This window comes from Harmonia axyridis, chromosome 1, assembly GCF_914767665.1.
Source record: "Harmonia axyridis chromosome 1, icHarAxyr1.1, whole genome shotgun sequence".
Taxonomy (NCBI): Eukaryota; Metazoa; Arthropoda; class Insecta; order Coleoptera; family Coccinellidae; genus Harmonia; species Harmonia axyridis.
Window position 1 is genome coordinate 30,126,353 of NC_059501.1, and position 21,335 is coordinate 30,147,687.

At 31.7% G+C, this 21,335-nt stretch overlaps 2 protein-coding genes across 2 annotated transcripts in view; one reads left to right on the plus strand and one right to left on the minus strand.

Annotated features, from left to right (window-relative positions):
* Positions 1-21,335, plus strand: part of LOC123688383 (aldo-keto reductase family 1 member A1-like) — a 39,683-nt gene that overhangs the window by 17,839 nt on the left and 509 nt on the right. Inside the window, exons 2-5 of the mRNA XM_045627105.1 lie at positions 10,729-10,870; positions 11,489-11,715; positions 13,684-13,934; positions 15,350-15,601. Coding sequence (XP_045483061.1) covers positions 10,729-10,870; positions 11,489-11,715; positions 13,684-13,934; positions 15,350-15,601 — 872 coding nt within the window. The remainder of the gene's footprint in view (positions 1-10,728; positions 10,871-11,488; positions 11,716-13,683; positions 13,935-15,349; positions 15,602-21,335) is intronic.
* Positions 18,306-20,461, minus strand: LOC123688366 (tigger transposable element-derived protein 4-like). The gene is made up of 2 exons (XM_045627104.1): positions 19,698-20,461; positions 18,306-19,637 (listed from the first exon to the last, which is right to left on the minus strand). Exons 1-2 carry the CDS (start codon positions 20,090-20,092, stop codon positions 18,416-18,418), a joined length of 1,617 nt encoding a protein of 538 aa, XP_045483060.1. The 5' UTR covers positions 20,093-20,461; the 3' UTR covers positions 18,306-18,415.

Sequence of the window (21,335 nt, forward strand, 5' to 3'; positions counted from 1 at the left end):
ACCATATCTAACGAAAAACAATTGGGAAATTACAAGCAAAATATCTATTATTAACCTTCATTAAGCCAACTTTACAATTTTATTTTGGAAAAACTAGCAGGATTATAGCATTTTCGTCACCCAGATTTCAGATACGACATAACTCCGGACATATATTCATAGATTTTTCTTCAAACGACCTGACGAATGATCCTCTAGAGTTTTGTATCGAGGTTAGGAAATACCTTTTTCATCTGAACAGAACTAGGACAATTAAACATTCAGCAGGAAATTGAAACAAACGATGTTGAACAGATGTAGTTAAGAACCCATTTATTTTATTAGCATATTTTTATGCGAAGAAATATAATACGGAGACGATCGAAAAATTCCGTGGAGTTCTTGACATAATACAGATTCCATATTAGGTATACTCATATCCACATTGCCTATGGTTCTATAAATATTTCATTGTCAAATTTTTAAGTATTAATTCTCGAATATAACATGAGCGAAAATATGAAACTGAATTTTCATTCAAAGCAATAAATATATTTACTCTTGGAAAAAAGGGTTACTTTCGAAATATGTAGTAACAAAAAATGCTATTCAAAGAAAGTGTTGAAAATGCCTGCCACCCACTTCTTCGCACAGCATTTTTGTTGTTTTTGATATAGGTATATTATAATATCACATCTTTTTTCAAGAGTGAAAATATTAAAAGTTTTGAATGAAAATTCAGGCTTCATATTTCAGATTATATTATAATCGATATTGACAACTTGAATTGAATTTGAATTTCATTGATAAAACAACAACTCTACTTACATATCCGGATTCAGAATCGATTGAGCATTCAAAAGATATGAAAAAATATTGTGAAGTATATTTTACAAGAAAAAATTTCTACTTTCTAGAAAATCGGAAGTTCAAATGAGGAAACAAAGGCTGATAAATTGTCTGTAGAACTTATTTTGAAAACCAGTCAAATTTGCAGAAAAAAATTTTTGAAAAAACTGTTTTTCCTCAATAAGTTTACTCGCCTTGGTTCGATAGTTTTTCCAATAACATATTTGAATAGTCTGTGGAATATACCATCATATTGATGGGACACGTTCCAATTTTGGTTGAAGGATAAGCAACAAAATCCAGTGATCTGCTTACGTGAAAAATGCGATAAGAGGAGGAATAGCATCGTCCATTTCATAAACCGACGTGGTGAAAACATTGATTTACAACATCTTTGATATTGCCGCTAATTGGAGAATTCGCTAGAAGTATTAAAGACATCTGGTGGCGGTCCCGAAATTCAACATTAAAAAGAGGTACATAAATATATCCCAATCATTTCTATGTCGACTCCGAGGTTAATTTTTTATTGTTCTCATTATGCGATCAGCTTGAAATTTGGCGAGGAGCTTAGCATTGCTATTTTATATCAATACCCAAAATCTCAACTCCGTCAGTTCTGTGGTCACAGAGTTTCTATGGTTCTGATCAAGTGATCAACAAGATATTTTGCACGAAGCTTTATATGGTCATTCTACATCTGAATGCAAATTTCCCTCGCAAATGTGCCTGTGGTTTCGAAATTAAAAAAATACAAAATTTCGAACGGCCATATTTACGGAACCCCTATTCAGATTCTGCTTATTAAACGAACTCAACTGCGGCATTCGAGATCCGAACCTTCCCGGCAAATTTCGCGTACCTATATAAGTTCAAAAGTTATAGTGTATTAATTGTAGTGAGTCGAGCTAAATTGTTTGGACTATTCACTGCTGAGAACTCGGAAATTGACATTGTGACGAAATAATAAAGCGATAAACCTCGAGGCGAGCGCTCAAAACTGAATGGGATGGAGTTGGCCCCTTTTCATAAGTACAAATTTCGGAAATTAGTGTCCCTCGTCCATAAATTGATAACATATCTGAATAGAAGGAAGGAAGAAGATATGTTACGTCATTGAATATTTCGCGGGAAACTGATGTCTCCAAAAACACCATTAAATAGATGTATATTCATTTTGATCGCGTATTTTTACGCGAAGTGAGATAATTCGAAGGCGATCGATAAACTGATAGATATGAAACAACTACATAGTTTTTAGAGTTTTTCCAATATTTTTCCAGATGAGGGTGAAGTTTTTGACATCAGTAATCATTCAGATTTATATGAATCCTGGCAGAGAGTCAAGATCAGAAGAATATTTTCCACAAAAATATTCAATTCGTGAAGTTCGTTTATACCCAATATAAAAAATCCGAATTTTCTCATCCAGAATAGTATACATGTCTGAATGAAGATAAAAGTAGAATATTACATAGTGATTAAGCAATAAACCGAAGTCCCAGATGCTAACAGCCAACATTCAATAGCAGTACTCATATTTTTCGTATTTTTTTTTTCAGTGGATTAATGAATGATGATCGAAAACTTGATGGCAATGAAATATTTATAACAGTTCATCTGATATTATGGTAAACAGGGAAATGTTTATTCACAGTATACGTACTTGTCTTTTTTTGTCATGTGTTGTTAAGATCATTGCTGTTGAACTGTTTTATAAGGAAGTCATTTTTGGAATTCAATATCATAGAAAAAATTAGATTTAGAATACGATACGCTAAATAAATTCCAATCATAATTATGAAACAATTGGGATATGTCATAATAAACGGGGAATCCAAATGGAACAGAAAAACCTTTGTTCATTTATTGAATTAATTTCAGCCCGGAGGGAGTGGAAATATGTCTACGAAACGTTGGCAAAGTTAGAAAAGTGTTTCAGACACCGAAAGTCCTATCAACACTGTTAACCTATATACATGTACTTTGTTTCGTTATGACTTTTCAACTGATATTTCTTACTCGACTTTTCTTCATTTTAAGAGATTTTGAAAACGAATTGTGGAATAATGGGCGTTTCATGAAGGAAACGTGACTGCGAAAATAAAATTTCTAAAAAACTTTCCAACATAAAATAACTTTTTTAGGGTAGGTCTCGGAACTGGACATTACATGCAAAAATTGATATATAAATTGACCAATAAAGAGTACATCAAGTTTGATGTTACCAAAGCTTTCTTAAACTTATATATGGTGAAATGAACCTATATACTATCGGATGTATACAATCTATCCATATGTACAAAATGTCTTGGAACTCAACGTTAGTCATATATATATATATATATATATATATATATATATATATATATATATTGTTTTATGTATATTCTGCAGTCGAATATAAAAAGAATTTGTGATAATTACCTTGATTAGCATTTAACGAATACTAATATTAGTAAAATACCTAACAAATGATATCTAATTCACTTTATCGTTGAGGCAATTTTCACAGGAAAACACCTAATGGGAAAATCATTTCAAATAAATAATTAAAAATTATTATTGTTATTATTAATTATTGGGAATTGATCATGTGTGCGTGAATACACGAATAAATTCGGCTCGATAAATATTGCTGTAAATGGTGAAAAACTTCATATAATTAGATAAAAGTTATACTAAGGTGAAGTTCAAAAATAATCTTGCATCTTAAATAAAAATTATTGTGCAATATCGGTGAAATTTCAATAATAAAGTGAAAGTACACAACTAAGAAACCGATAATTCTGTGGCAAGTTGAAAAACGGAGATAAATTGACATACATCTGTGATAGTAAACAATCGATTGTGAGGCGATGGACTGCGGCTTTTCGAATAAATAACACACCGAGGCGAATAATTGAAATGGCTGAAAGTCTTACGTGCATAACATGCAGTAGAAATATAGGGAAAAGTGGCTATAAGATCCAATGTTGCGGAGTATGCAAGGGGTGGACCCATCTTAGGTGTACAGATATTACGAAAGAGGATATTGCCGGAAAAGAGAAAATAGACTGGACGTGTAAGAACTGCGAAATGCTAGAAGAGGAAGAGGAAGAGGATACGGTGGATGAATCCCTGGAAGAGCTAACTGAAAAATTGAAAAGAAAGAGGAAAAGTTTAAATGAAATGAAGAAAGAAGAAGGAGAAGGCAATATAGAAAGAATGCTCAAACAGATCCTGAAAAAGATGGAAACTCTCGAAGTAGCGGTTACCTTCAATAGCAAGACCATGGATGAAATATTAAACGCTATTGAGGAAATGAAACGAGAAAATAAAGACCTCAGAAAAAAACAACAAAATATGGAAACCACTATAGAAGAAATGGGAAAAGAATTAAATAGCTTGAGAGAGCAGGTCTTAGAAAACGCTGCTACATCAGATGCCCAAAATAGAAGAAAAAATATTATAGTTATAGGACTAAAGAAGAAGGAGGAAATAGCTGCAGTCTTTAACAAGCTCGAGGTCAAAGTCCCAGAGAATGAAATGAAAATAAGACAGTTACCATCGAAGAATCCGATAAAACCAATTTTGATCTCTTTTGATGAAGAAAAGACCAAGAACATGGTAATACAACAGCGAAAGGTGATGGGAGTTTTGAGTACTAGGAGCATGGGATTGGAAGGAGAAGACAGAAGGATATACATAAATGAAGATTTACCTAAAGGAATACAAGACTTACTAAAAAAGGCGAAAGAGCTGAAAAATTCAGGATACAGGTACATTTGGTCGAAGGAAAACAAGGTTTTCTGTAGGAAGGGTGAGTACACGAAAATAATTCATATTCAAAATATTAACCAAGTTGAAGAAATAAAGAAAACAAATTTGAATTAAACATATTCATTAATACCGCATGGATGATTTTGTGAGGGACTATCAATTGAAGCAAACATATACCAGAAATTTTCAAATCACGGAGGAACTCAATTTACATATTAATAAAGAAAACCATAGTACTTTTAGAATTTTACATAATAACATAAGGAGTATAGATAAAAATTTTAGTGAATTCAATGTTGTTTTATCGCGGCTAAATTTTGATATAGATTGCATAGTTTTGTCGGAAACATGGAAAATAAGGGATCTCAATCAGTATGGAATGGAAGGGTATAGCATAATATACAATAATGGGGAATTAAATCAGAATGATGGAGTGGTTGTATTTTTGAAGAATAATTTACAATATAATTTTGACATAGTACAGGTAGGAGAAATGAAAGCTATAGTCATCAATTTAACAAAACTTAATAAAAACATACAGATTATCGCTATCTACAGATCCCCAAGTTCATCTGTAGAAGAATTCAATAGGAATCTCCCAATGCTACTGGAAACCTGCAAAAAGAAAAATAAAAATAATATATCCTTCTTTCTTGGCGATATCAATATGGACATTTTAAAAAATCAGGCATATACAGAAGAATATCTTAATACTATGGGGGAATACGGATATATATCGATGATAAATGACTTTACTCGAGTAACGGTCAATACAAAATCATGTATTGATCACATCTTTATCAGCTCTGATAACGAAATAGAAACATATTTAACTGCTATACTTCATACAACTGTGACCGACCATTATTCAACCTTCATAGAGTTCTCCCCAGAAAAATCTGTGAACACAAATTTAAATAAATCATCTTGCGAAAAAAAATTCATAAACTATAATCAGATGATGACAATACTTGAAGAGCACAAATGGGATAAAGTTTATGAAACAAGTGAAGTAGATCAGTCGTGGATAATATTTATAGAAGAACTACAAGAAATTATTGAGAGTTGCTCAAGGATAGTAAAAATAAAGCGCTGTGATAGAAAGAGGAAACCGTGGATCACAAACGGTCTTATTGAAGCTATTAAAACTAAAGATCAATTGTATAAAAATGCCATATATAACCCCAACAACCCTGAACTTTTGAAGAAATTTAAAACACACAAAAATAAGTTAGAAGAATTACTGAAATGCGCAAAAAAAAATTATTATCGAAAAGAAATAGAAAAAAAATCAAAACTATTCAAGAGGACTCTGGAAAATAGTGAATAATAAAAAACAAGAAAATAGGATTGCAAGTATAAAGAATGAAAATGGCGAGATTTTGAAGGGAGATGGTGATATAGCAGAGGAATTTAATAAATATTTTATAAACGTTGCGACGAGACTAGCAGAGAAATTCACTTCACATCAAGATCAAGTACTGCAAACAACCCATAAATATTGCAACTCCATTGTTTATTTTGACACGGATGAAACAGAAGTGAAAAAAGTAATTAAGGAATTAAAAAACAACAAAGCACCCCGACCGGACACCATCAAAGCAGAAACCTTAAAAATCATATCTACTCACATTGAAAAACCATTAACCTATCTTATCAACAATAGTATCAGAAAAGGAATATTCCCCCATATCCTAAAAACCGCCGTGGTAATACCACTATATAAGTCGTCAGAACGGACAGAGCCAAAGAATTATAGACCTATATCCTTAATTTCATCAACTGCGAAAATATTCGAAAAAATCTTATACAAACGCACACTTTCTTTTATAGAAAAGTACAAGATATTGGCCAAGAATCAATTTGGATTCCAAAAAAAAAGATCAACACAAGATGCCATCAATTCTCTAGTAGAGTTGATCACTGAAGCCATGGATAATAATGTACCAGCGATATGCATATTCGTTGATCTCTCGAAGGCCTTCGATACGGTTAATCACGAAATATTGTTGCAGACTTTAGAAAGTATGGGGTGGAGAGGAGTATCATTTGATTTAATCAAGAGCTATCTAAAAGGAAGAAAACAAAAAGTCAAAATAGGAAAAGTCTTAAGTACAGAAGAAACAATTACATGCGGAGTGCCTCAGGGGACTATTTTGGGCCCGATCCTTTTTCTGCTTTATATGAATGAATTATTTGCCTTGAATCCAGATAATGAAATTGTGAGTTTTGCGGATGACACTGTAGTCTACTTTACCGCGCCGACGTGGAACCAATTGAAGCTAAAAACTGAAAAAAATTTTGCTGAGATAATCGAATTTTTTGAAAGAAGAAAGTTGACAGTTAACATGGATAAAACAAAATTTATGACATTTACGAGTCTTAGAACTGGAAAACCTTCATTTGATACGTTATGCATAAAAACTAAAGGATATTCTTTTCAAGTAAAAAGTACAGAATATATTAAATATTTAGGGATAATGATGGACTGTCATCTACGATGGAATGAACAAGCGAATCTTGTAATAAAGAAAATAAGATCACTATTAGGTAAATTCAAAAGTTTAAGAGAAATATGTGAGCAAGATGAACTGGCGAGGGTGTATCAAGCACTGGTTGAACCGCATTTGAATTATGCTATACTATCATGGGGAGGGATAGCAAACTCGTATTATAAAGGAATAGAAGTAGCTCAAAAATGGGTGTTGAAAATTATATTTCGTAAACCTATTACTTACCCAACAGAAAGTCTATATGAGTTGTCAAACATGTTTACTGTGCGTCAACTATACGCCCGTGCCCTACTTATGCACCAACATCAGCTGCAGGTGCCTACAAAAAATCGAAAAGATATGAGATCTCCAAACATCCCTTTACCTATGCCGAAGAAAACTATTGGTTTAAAATCACATACTTACCTGGCACCTTTACTTTATAATACACTCCCAAAGAACATTAAGGATACTAGGGCAAAATCAGCGTTCAATAATAAAATAAAGAAATGGATTCGAAGCAAGCCTTCATCATTCTGGTATACGTTCACAAACAGAAACAATTTCATTTAATACTCACTGTTCCAAATGTGTGAAAATTGGTTGAGGTAACCATTGTAATTTTTGTTACTTTTTTTCTCTTTATGGATAATTGTGTACACGAAATTCTTGTTATAAATTTTTTCTATAGGTACTGCCCACGTACAAGTTTTGAACTTTTGTGGAAAACAAAATGTTTATTTTTAATAGGTTTATACTATATTTACTGATTGTATAGAACTTTTTTTTGTTAATTTTTTGGGAAATTAATGTTTAAGTATGATATAACTCATATGGAAAACATCATTAGAATAGTATATTGTGCATCTAGTTTGTAACTTTCACAAGTGTGGAATAATTTTACTTGATTTTGCTTGACGCAATCACACGAGTAAGAAATTTGATTTTCGCACGTAGATAATACACATAATAATTCATTTACGGTTGTGAAAACAAGTAAACATTCACAAAACAGAAATTTAAATTCTTAACTTGAATTGATTTACTCATTTCAAATGGCCTAAATCAACATAATATATTTCCTGCGTTTCCATAATAAAGTATATTGTGCAACAAGTGGAAAAGTTCAACTTTTCTCACGAGTGTCGTGAGTGCGTCGAATGCTGCAAACACACGAGTGAGAAAAGGACTTTCTCCACATGTTGCACACTATAGTGTTCCTACAACTGCATAAATTCAAATTATTCAAGTCAAGTAATGTACCTAATTCAATTCAAAATGTCCTTCGTTGATTGTATCTATTCATTTATTGCGTTTCCATACAAACGGCTTCAAAAGCCCAATTTCATTGGTCTACCAAGCGAGGTGTGGGCAAAATGCCGGAAGAAATAATATTTCTCACAGTGTGAAAATACAAAATACTTTCGGAAATTCCTAAAAGAATGGATTGGAAAACTGGCTATATGTTTCACATATATATATGATTTCATTGGTCTACCAAGCGAGGTGTGGTCAAAGTGCCGGAAGAAATAATATTTCTCACTGTGTGAGCAATATATAATTCTGAAATTGGTTAAGCTATGGAGAATACTCTACTTTCCATAGCAGTTGCAGAAAAAAGACTTTTCAAATTCCCGATTGCAATTTTTCATATCATACTCATAATCTCCATGAAATTCTGATTTAGAAATACCCCACTTGTCATCATTTATCTGTGTAACTTTTTGACATAGTCCACTTTTTTGAAAAATTTTATGGTTATAATGGTTTAAAAATTTAAGCTAAAGATCATTTCTTGTAAACCGTTTTTTATTGAATTCTCGAAAAGTTTTCAAGTTTTCTGCAAATTTACGGATCACTCTGCAGGTGGTCCGAAAAAAACTGCAATGTTTTAAGAAATTATTTTCGAAAATGTCAATAACTCATTTTTTCCAATTGACATGTCCATATAGTGGTTAAATTTCGCAGAAATTTTAGACACTGTATTCATTAGGATTGAGCGGACACGTTGCTTGAAAATTTTTTCATCATGAAATCTCTGAACTATAAACTTCAAGCTTCAAAAAGTTTTTACTAATTGAGATACGACCATTGTTATTGAAAATACAGCCATTTGAAAAACCACCAAAAATTTCGAATTTTATTTTGATCCTTTAATTTATTCCACTAGTATATAAAAATGAGAGTCAAAAATAATTTGAGCTTTGTTTGAATCATTCTCCTAGCCCAAAATTCACCAGGGTTATCGACTGATCGAGCACTATTGACGCACCCTGTATAAAAATCCTAACAGTGGTTTACGTGTTCGATGGAATTATGCAAATTTCAACGGTGATATCATATTGAGTTTGCAACTAGTTTCAAAATAGTTTAAGCGTACTCCAGTTCAATCCATATTAAGGTATAAGAAGTTCTAAATTTACTTTGAGTATAGATAAGGAAAAGGTAATTTTTGAATTATAGATACGTATGAGAAATGTAGAAGTGATGTAGATAAATATGAGAATTATAATCTTGAAGTAAACATGATAAAACTTTTTGTGAAAGGTATAAATTTATATAATTATATAACTAGGTATCCTTCATTGTAAAAATATTATTTGTGTGAATTAGATTTTCATTATGATTATTCTATTTTAATTTTTGTTTATGTGATAAGTATTATAAAAATATCGTCTCGTTAGAGATATGAAAAACCGCTGAAATAAGAGAAAGTGAATGGAAACAGATCTGAGTATTTAACCCTTTACTAAGTACTGTTTTCTACAATTGCGTATGGAACAAGATAAGCAAGATTTTTCTTCAATTCGTCGCCTCAACTCTTTCATATTATACTAGCTGCGTAGAGTACATTTGGCTCTTGAGAAGACTCTAGAGAAAAATTTTGAGTGTTCAAATTTATGTACAAGCTTTGGAACGTATTTTCTCTTGACTTGTTCTTTTGGGTACACTTCATTATATAATTCTGCTTTTGGAATAAGTTATTCTTGAAAAATAAAGATATCATTTCAAGTCTTTCCGCCAAAAAAATTACCCATATTTACCTTAATTGTTGATGAAAGTAATGAATAGCAATGATTTTGTTGTCTAGTGTAGTGCAACGATTGTCATCGTAACCACAAAATTAATAAGTGCAAATTTTAATAATTAATTAATTATTAATTGATAATTGAAAAAATAATATAACTCAAGATAAAAAGAACTTTCAAATGAGGTTTCACTGACCCCATCTTTCCCATTCAAAATTTAGGGGTTGGTGTTCTAACACTAAGGGTTGAAGCGATATGGTTGTGAATTTGATCACAAAAATGTTCCCCCTCGAATAAAAAATCGATGCGTCCGAGTATTTTTTCGAAATAAATTCATTTCGTCATCTCATCTGTTTCGTTTTCAAAAGCCCACCTGTATAAAATGACAATCCAAGCTTCGTAATGAATTTCCTGTCAATAGCGGCGTCAGGCTCATAAATTATAGGAGCACTATATCGAAAATAATGAGCAAAGCACAAACCTGAAGTTAGGCGCTCAAAATTCAAATGTCAAATGTTTTGCAATAGATACAGTTTTTTCATAATTCCATCAAATGAGGTCGTGAATCAAAAAACAACTCTATTCAGTAAAGAAGCTTATTTGGTATTTTTTTTCAGGCGAAAGATGAAGAACTTGAGAAAGCATTAGAAGCAGCGTTAGAAGCGGGTTATAGACATATCGACACGGCCTATATATATGAAAATGAGAAGGTCATTGGTAAAGTATTGAAGCGCTGGATTGATGAAGGAAGAGTTAAACGTGAGTTCCATCTTCTGTTCATTAAAATAATAATTGAGATTGGACATTCTTAATGAATTGCCTTGTAAAGGGTGTCCCAAAATTTACTTAAGATTTGAATTAGCCGCCATTTATGCAGAAAAGTGTTGACATCTTTAAAAAAATTGAACACTTGACAGTTTAGGGTTAGTAAAAAAGGACACTTGTGTTTATTATTGAACAATATTTCAAAAATAATGAAAGCTTGGCGACGAAGCACATTTTCACCTTTTAGGTTTGTTCTGAGGATAAAGATTCGAAACTTTGGCAAATTTCATAAAGGTTTGATTACTAGTGGTTGATAAATTACAAGAACGAGATTTAAATAACATATCATTTCAATGGTATCTTTCAAATTTTGATGGAATAATAGTTTTGGGCTTTTCAGAACTAAATAAATATTTTTTTCAAATTCTGATTTTAAGGATTACATTTTTACCTTAAACTTCGACATATTAAAAATAATAATAATAAAACAGGTCTTTATTTTAACCTCAGCGAAGTCAAGCTGATAGCTTCTCCACTCAACTGAGATTTTTTTTGTATTTTTTTCTCATTTATATTTCAAATTACTGAATAATAATGATTCGATTTTTTCAGGAGAAGATATTTTCTTGGTAACAAAACTTCCACCCGGTGGTGTTCATCCCGAAGGAGTTTCAAAGTACCTGAATAGATCTCTGGAAAATCTGCAAATGGATTATGTTGATTTGTACCTTATTCATGCACCATTTGCTTTCAAAGATGTTGACGGTCAACCTGTCCCCATTAAGCCTGATGGTACTATTGATTTAGATACCTCTACAGATCATGTTGCCATATGGAAGGTTAGTACTTTTTGTGGGAAAATTAGTTTTCCCCAAGACTACACCAATAATTATCATAACATAATATTAGACATCTTAGATTTTGTAATGATTTGTATTTTTCTTCTCTCTTCTTATCTCGCGGAACGGTTTCAAGTGGATTTTTATGATGGTAAGATATCATATTTTTTTGGATTGAAACTGGAAGTACTGCAAGGCATGGACGTACCCAGTGAGGAGCAGGGGGCAGCTGCCCCAATGGAAGCAAAAAAATTAATCGTTATTTAATTTTGTTGCAGGAATTCATCACAATTCTTGAAATAACTATTTTAATAATTAATAAAACACTCTTGAAAATTTTGAAATTAGGATAATTTATTGTTGTTTTATAAAATATCACAACCTGAACGACCATGTTTTGCTGCAAGGGTCAATTTTAGGTCATATTTTTTTAATTTATGTTTCACAGTGTGTCAGTCATGTTTTCTTGTTTGGTAGACAATTACGCAAATGATATTCAACTGTATATCTTTTTTTGATTGATTCTGCTCAGGCGATTGCTGCATTGAATTTTGACACAAATATTATTATCAATGATCCACTAGCCAATAATTTTATTTTTTAAAGGATTGAGGATGTTAAGGGATTCTCTTCTGTGTTCAGAAATTCTATTTTCAAGGTAGAATAAGAAAGAAGAAAAAGTTTATTTTATACCTAATGAACTAATTACATCGCTGAGGTATATAATACATTATAACCAGTGCGCGATATTAAATCAATAATAATAATAAAAATTGATCTATGAGAGATACATTGAATAACTCAGGAAAAGGAAATGAAAATGAACAAGTAGCGGCCAGTTTGTCCTATATATGTAGCTGGACAGTCTATGACAGTAATGTCATAGGTATATAAAATATTTTATAAAGACTGTCCAGCTACATATATTGGACAAACTGGTCGCTACCTTAAATATAGAATTTCTGAACACAGAAGAGACTCCCTTAACATCCCCAATCCTTTAAAAAACAAAAAAGAAAATAATAGAGCATTAGTGGAGCACGTGAAGGATATTCTTCATTCATTTGATTTTGACCTTGACTCAGTGACAATTTCGGGTAAACAAAATAACTTAAAGAAAAGTATTACAATATTACATGGGATGTTATCCATAAAGCAGGACAAAGATTTAATAAATAGAAAAAGTGACATAGAGAATCTAAATATTGCATATCATTCTTTAATTGGAAAAATCAAAGATAGGTAGAAATTTAGCATCCAACCCCAACTGTATAGATTGCCATAGAGATCCGCGCATTCTTCAAAATCTGTCAAGTAATTGATTTCAGTCGTTGAATAATCCTCCATTCAAGAAGTTGTTAACATTTCCAAAATTTTAATATTGACACCAAAACTAATGAAGAGAAAGTGTAAGTCAAGAATTTTGTTTCAATTATAATAGTTTCAGAGCTTGAATCCTTACTGATTGATTTGTGTATTCAAATATAGAAATAAATAATTAAATAAAGAAAACCAGAAATAACATTTCAACAGTTTTTAAAATAGTTATTTTCAAGTTTCAAACATCTGAATTTTTATTATGGTTCTTGTGTATTATTTTGTCTATGTAAAAAAGTTTTTAATAATTTAAAATAATTCTGTAACGCTAAAGTTTTTAAACATCTAAGTTATTATTGTAGTTCATGTTGTACATTTCAGAGCCCTGATGAAGAGTTCTGAATAAAGTTGCAACTAGTTAGCCTTTTTCCCAAAAGTTGGTTTTGTGAAGAAAATCCTTGACCTGAAAACCTGTGAGGTTCACTCAATGTATAAAAAATCTGCTATAAAACATAAAAACAAAGATTAAATAATCAATTAAGTTCAAATCACAATTTTTTAACAGAAACTCAAAAGAAAGTTGAATAAAGAAATGCAAACAAACAGATTTCTCTAATTTTCGTAATTCTCGATTATATATTTTTTTTCAAGGAAATGGAAAAACAAATGGATAGTGGTAAAACTAAGGCAATCGGCTTGTCTAATTTCAACAAAACGCAAATAGAAAGGGTATTGAAGAACTGCAAAATAAGGCCCAGTGCTCTACAGATCGAACTTCATCCATATCTTCAGCAAAATGAATTAGTTGATGTTTGCAAACAGAATAATATAATCGTTACAGCCTATTCCCCTCTGGGATCACCAGGCCTAGCAGCATTCATGGAAACCAATTTCGGAAGAAAGTTAGTATACTAATATGTTTTAATTTTCTCTGATTTTAACTCGATCCCTATATCACTTTGTCATAGTATGCAATTTTCGTAATTGAGGCGTGAATAGCCTAAAACGAAAGGTTCCAGTCGCAAATTCATGGTCAAATTCAATTCTGCCCGGTTCGGTTCGATCCGGTCCGACCATCGAAAGGATAACTCTAAAACGATGGGACGATCGAGGGAAACTGAAACTTTTGTTGATTTTTATAATTTGAAAGGAATTTATGTAGGTATATTATTTTCGAAAAGGAAGAAAAAAACGGTTTTGTTTGTTATACATAGGCGTACAACTGTGCTTCCACCGTTTTTTTCCAAAATTCGAAGTATTGAAGTATTGTCCATTGCTGGCCACTACTTTCTCCCATCTTTCTTCTCGCTGGTCATGTTCATTAAACAAGGAGTTCTGGTCAGCCAGACCGTGTACCATTGATCGAAAGAAGTGATAGTCCGAGGGAACAACGTCTGGAGAATACAGCGAGTGGGGTAGGACTTTCCATTTCAACGATTTCAAGTATGTCTTGACCTTTTTCGCAACATGGGGTCTTTGCAGGTCTTCGACGTCATAATCACCGTTCTTGGAACGTTGGAACCACTCTCGGCACGTTTTTCCACTAATAGCGGACTAACCATAGGTAATTGAGAGCATTCGATGAGTATCAGTTCGAGATTTCTTCATATTAAAGCAGAAAATTAAAACCTCCCGCAAATGAGAATTTGGCTCGTAAGCTGACATGTTTAATCGAAAATAACTTAATGATGCTGACACAAATCGACTTATATTTCAATGACGTTATGTTGTATTACAACATACATTTATTTCGAATACCACTTACCGCTACACCCTACAGCCCCCTTTTGCAAAACGGCGGAAGCAATACAAATTTTTTATGGTTTATATGAAAAAAAAACGCAAGTTTTTAATTTCAACGTCAGAAAAAATTACAATGAAAAATAAATGATCACACCAATGAATGCTACTGAAGAAAGAGCCTATAGGATATTTTTTTCATGTTTTTGGTGACATAACACACCCACTGATTAGAGGTAACCATTAAAATAAATTCATAATTAATTTGAAAGATTTTGCTTTTTCAAAGTGGGGTACCCCCTCTATAAGTTAACTTTTGTTACACCAAAGGAATCAATTGACTTTTGAGGCGAATATTCTTTTCAAGTACTTTTGGTGGTCTTGGTCTTTCGCAAAAATTACTTCAGTAAATGCGTAGGAAAACTGCCAACAAGATGTTTCCTAACACTATTGTAGGGATAGCCTCTATACGCCGGTGATAGGATGATTATTTCTTCGTGACTCACACTGTATATCTTAAGTTTTAATTTTGAATTTTCCAACATGGGTGATATTCTCATCGTCGTCTAATTTTCAGAATAAATTTACCAGACATTCTTGGAAACCCAACCATCAAAGCCATCGCTAAGAAGCATTCTAAAACAGAAGCTCAAGCAGTATTGCGTTTCCTCGTTCAGAGTGGATTCGTAGCCATTCCAAAAAGCACAAATCCTGTGAGGCTCAAGCAAAATCTCGATATTTTTGATTTCGAACTGGATGAGGAGGATATCAAGCAACTAAAGGTTTTGGATGAAGGGATCAGGATTTGCGACTGGAAGGTGGTCAAGGGGTAAGAGAAAAAACTTTAGTTTCTAGAGACAATCTTGATGATATAGTGAGAATTGTAAATTATTTCGTTCATAAGAGAATTCATAACGAATTCCAATGAGATCAATCGCTCCATAGCTACAAGGTTATTGAAACTTGCTTCTATAGAGTAGAATTATTTATTCCGTTTTGAACTAGCTTAGATATAAGAAGAACTTATCTGAACAATTTCTTATGTTTTTTCACTTGAGTGAAAATTCTCTGTCTCTGTCTTGAATGACATTGTATGATATATCGTTGAATTCAGCGTTAGAAGTTATTTCGAAAAGTATCATAAAATATGCAGGTCCGTATTGAAAAAAAAAAGGTTGAGGGTGGCCCAGAGAGTACGAAACGTTGGATACGAAATCTGATTACGTCGAATTGAGGATAATTCACTGTCGAATAAAAAATTCCTGTAACATTTTTTGATTATATTCGAAATAAATTGGGAAAAAAAGAAAAATCAAAATTTACTCTTCTTATGATATCTGAATAACCGGCTCTGATAATCTAGATTTGTTTGAACTGCTTGATAATGCTTCTATGCATGCAACTTTTTCTCCATTTGACTGACCTTCTAACTCTTATGGTTTTGAAGTTTCCAATACAATCCCATTAAAAAAATGGCCACTCTGTATATATATATATATATATATTCATGAGTAATCATGGAACAGCCAAATGATATTAATTGTCACCATAAAAAGATACATCTTATTAGTACATCTAATCAGTCTTCGAACAAAATGTTATCTCTTCAATTAAAAAAAAATAGATTGTGAATAAGAAGTAAAATTATATAAAAATGAATATTTTTCTTCTAGAAATGTTGAGAATTCTAAAATAAAGAAATATAAAAAAAATATTCAAAATCACAATTATGGCTTTTTCGCTATATCGTATACCGACGAGTCTACTTGTCCCAGCGAATTTTTCTTGCACATTCCCTTGGCACCCATAACAAAAAAATCAAACAATTATTTGATTTCGTTTTGAATGGAGACAGTTGAAACATGTTTATAAATTTGAAATAAATGTAATTGTTTCAATCGTACCCACAAAAAGTGTTTCAACTGTTACCAGGACCCCGTTTGACACAAAATAATTTACAGTAATAGCATCAAGAATCTCTGAGAAATACAATTCACTCAATCATGTTCTGAGAGCATTAGTTCAAACAAAAATATACCAATCAACACTGTTATTGTTAACAAAATTCACTAATTGTAAAAATATACGTACACAAATACTTACTTTTGCTCACCACATAACAATAGGGCCTAGTACAACGAACTGCGAATGCGCGAAGATTTTTATGATTTCTATGTTTTTCTATCGATATTTATCAGTAGTAAACACGTAGAAATTATGAAACTTATTTCAGAAAATGAATTTAACCAGCCAATTGACGATTTGAAATATATATGGAAAAAATATTTGAATGGTATGTTTTTCAGCATTGTGTCAGACTCAAGATTTCTGAATTATTTGAAATATTGAATGAATTGTACATATAAATCGCATTTTATAGCATATACATATATCCATAAATCTTTCATATGATTTTATATTCTGAAAATCAGAAGTTGTTATTGCACGAATTATTTTTATATCTTTCAAACCAATTCATTTAATGATTTGAAGTACATATCGAATAATGTGGAAAGAAATAATAAAATAAGGAATTTTGAACTCTAAATTTAATTTCCTTGGTTTTAATAAACTAATAAGAATTCTATATTTCAATTCTGTCTTTAATGATAATTTGGGGAACGCTCAAGCAACGAATAATTGTTTATATATTACTTCTAGGTATAAAAAAATAAGATTTCTGAATTATTTGACATATTGAATGAATTGTACATATAAATCGCATTTTATAGCATATACATATATCCATAAATCTTTCATATGATTTTATATTCCGAAAATCAGAAGTTGTTATTGCACGAATTATTTTTATATCTTTCAAGCCAATTCATTTAATGATTTGAAGTACATATCGAATAATGTGGAAAGAAATAATAAAATAAGGAATTTTGAACTCTAAATTTAATTTCCTTGGTTTTAATAAACTAATAAGAATTCTATATTTCAATTCTGTCTTTAATGATAATTTGGGGAACGCTCAAGCAACGAATAATTGTTTATATATTACTTCTAGGTATAAAAAAATAAGATTTCTGAATTATTTGACATATTGAATGAATTGTACATATAAATCGCATTTTATAGCATATACATATATCCATAAATCTTTCATATGATTTTATATTCTGAAAATCAGAAGTTGTTATTGCACGAATTATTTTTATATCTTTCAAACCAATTCATTTAATGATTTGAAGTACATATCGAATAATGTGGAAAGAAATAATAAAATAAGGAATTTTGAACTCTAAATTTAATTTCCTTGGTTTTAATAAACTAATAAGAATTCTATATTTCAATTCTGTCTTTAATGATAATTTGGGGAACGCTCAAGCAACGAATAATTGTTTATATATTACTTCTAGGTATAAAAAAATAAGATTTCTGAATTATTTGACATATTGAATGAATTGTACATATAAATCGCATTTTATAGCATATACATACAGTCGAACCTCTATAACTCAAACTTGAAGGGAAAGCGAAAAAAGTTCGAGTTATGGAGAGTTCAACTTAGAGAAATATCCAACACATACTTTCCAAAAAAAATTTATTACCTCATAATAATAATATAACAAACTAAAATTCATTTCTGATAACTTGAATCATCCAAACTAGAATATGATCTTAAAACAATAACGAATTAAAAAAAATCAGTTATTAAAGTTTGCCTAAATGTTTTATTGTTTAGACGATAGGCTTCAAATTTCTTGCTTATTTCGAATATGAGAGTTAAATCGTCATCAGTTGCAGCCTCATTCATTGAAAACGCAAGCCGAATGGTTTCAATTGCTTTAGCAACTTCAGCGTCAGAAGGCTTTTGTCTTGCAGCTCCTACACTGTCATCTTCATCGTCATCTTCAGGTATGGTCTCTGAAAAATTTTCCAAGTCTTCTTGTTTATTGTTCACATATTCCAAGATCTCATCCTCTGAAGGATTTTCACTTGTTATAAGATCCACGTCCACATTTATATATTCCTCCAAAGAAACCTTATCATCAGCATTCAATACCTCCAAACATTTAAAAACAGACTCTTGGAGATCTAAAGCTACCTTTTGTTCACTGGTCATAATTTTTTTCAATTCTGATAGCGGCAGTTCGTCTTCATAGTCATAGAAGTTATGTGTCCCAAAACCAGCCTTTCTGAAGCAGTTTTGAATAGTCTCCTGGGTTAAATCTACTCTCCACACTGCCGCCGACGTATGAATGCAATCCAAGAGATCAATTTTGGGGATAGTGCCATTGGACTCAAATCCATCTAGTACTGTTTGTAAGATCCTGCGTTTATAATGAAATTTGAAACTTTTTATAATTCCCTGATCAAGAGGCTGTAATTTTGATGTCGTATTGGGTGGAAAAAAAATCAACTTTATTGCCTTCAATCGATGATCGATATTTGGATGAGCAGGGCAGTTGTCAATCAGTAATAGAACTCTACGATTTTGAAGTTGGAAATGTTTGTCTAGATTCAACAACCACTTTTCAAATATCTCACTCGTCATCCAGGCCTTTTTGTTACTGTAATAAGTAAGGGGTAAACATTTCACTCCTGCGAAACATCGTGGCTTTGCGCTTTTCCCTATTATTACAGGTTTCAATTTCTCACTGCCACTCATATTTGCTGCTAATAAAAGAGTCACCCTTTCCTTGGATAATTTGCCTCCGTAACATTTTTCATTTTTGAAAGTTAAGGTTTTATCTGGTAAGCATTTGAAGAACAACCCAGTCTCATCTGCGTTGAAAATATCGTCAGCTTCGTAAGGAGCTAAAATTGTAGGAAGAACATCTCGAATCCAGTTATCACACTCTTCTTGATTAACAGCAGCACTTTCCCCACACGCTTTTTTTTGCAATACACCATGTCTAAAACGGGAAAAATAAACATGTACTCATGTATCGAACAGAAACAATAAGAATCATTACCTTTTTTTGAATTTTTCAAGCCATCCCGAGCTAGCCTTGAAATTTTCATCTCCCAATTTTCTGGAAAAATCTAATGCCTTCTGTTGCAAAATGGGCCCTGAGATTGGCAAATTTGCTTTTCTTGAAGCTTCGAACCACTTGATCAATGCAGTGTTCACTTTCTTCTTAGGCTTATTTCGCTTCACTACACAAGGGTTATTCACTTCTGCACCAAACTTAGCTATTGTATCTTTGTTTTTTATTATAGTGCATAATGTACTTTTCGGAATATCATATTCTTGGCAAATGATTTTTCTGTTGACACGATTTTCCACTTTTTTTAAAATTTCTAACTTCTTTCCGATCGTTAAAGACTTCAGTTTACGCGGCTTCGACATCTCACCAACTCCAAACATATTTCATTCCAGAATCAGATTGGTGTTATTGTTATGATGTTTCATTCGCGGTATTTCACACTTGGTTGGGGGAATACCCTAAAATGTCGGTAACGCGAGCATCTCAGCCAGCTACGCTGACACCTTGTGGCAAGAAGCCAAAACTCCGATTTGATTGTTTTCGAATGTTCGACTTAAAGAGATCTTTACTCTGAACGGACGCATCATTGAGTTCGAGTTGAAGAGGTGTTCGAGTTATAGAAATTCGAGTTATAGAGGTCGAAATACAGGGAATTTTCGAGAATGTGAAGGGAACGCTCAGAGAGTACGAGTTGAAGAGGGGTTCGAGTTATAGAGGTTCGAGTTATAGAGGTTCGACTGTATATCCATAAATCTTTCATATGATTTTATATTCTGAAAATCAGAAGTTGTTATTGCACGAATTATTTTTATATCTTTCAAGCCAATTCATTTAATGATTTGAAGTACATATCGAATAATGTGGAAAGAAATAATAAAATAAGGAATTTTGAACTCTAAATTTAATTTCCTTGGTTTTAATAAACTAATAAGAATTCTATATTTCAATTCTGTCTTTAATGATAATTTGGGGAACGCTCAAGCAACGAATAATTGTTTATATATTACTTCTAGGTATAAAAAAATAAGATTTCTGAATTATTTGACATATTGAATGAATTGTACATATAAATCGCATTTTATAGCATATACATATATCCATAAATCTTTCATATGATTTTATATTCCGAAAATCAGAAGTTGTTATTGCACGAATTATTTTTATATCTTTCAAGCCAATTCATTTAATGATTTGAAGTACATATCGAATAATGTGGAAAGAAATAATAAAATAAGGAATTTTGAACTCTAAATTTAATTTCCTTGGTTTTAATAAACTAATAAGAATTCTATATTTCAATTCTGTCTTCAATAATAATTTGAGGAACGCTCAAGCAACGAATAATTGTTTAGATGTTACTTATAAGTATAAAAAACACTATTTTAGCTCTGAAGAATGCAACATAGCCTACATTGTTACATATGTAATAGAATGTTATGCTTAAATGGATGATTATATATTTATGGATATACACATATTATAATAGAGCAGTATAAAAAAGGGTGTCTGTACATTCAATTAATTCTTGAAGAAATTTATATGGTCCGGAAAAAGATCAACGGAAACCAAATATTTTATTGAATTTTTCTCCTAAACTTCAGAACGGATTTTATTGCAGTTTTG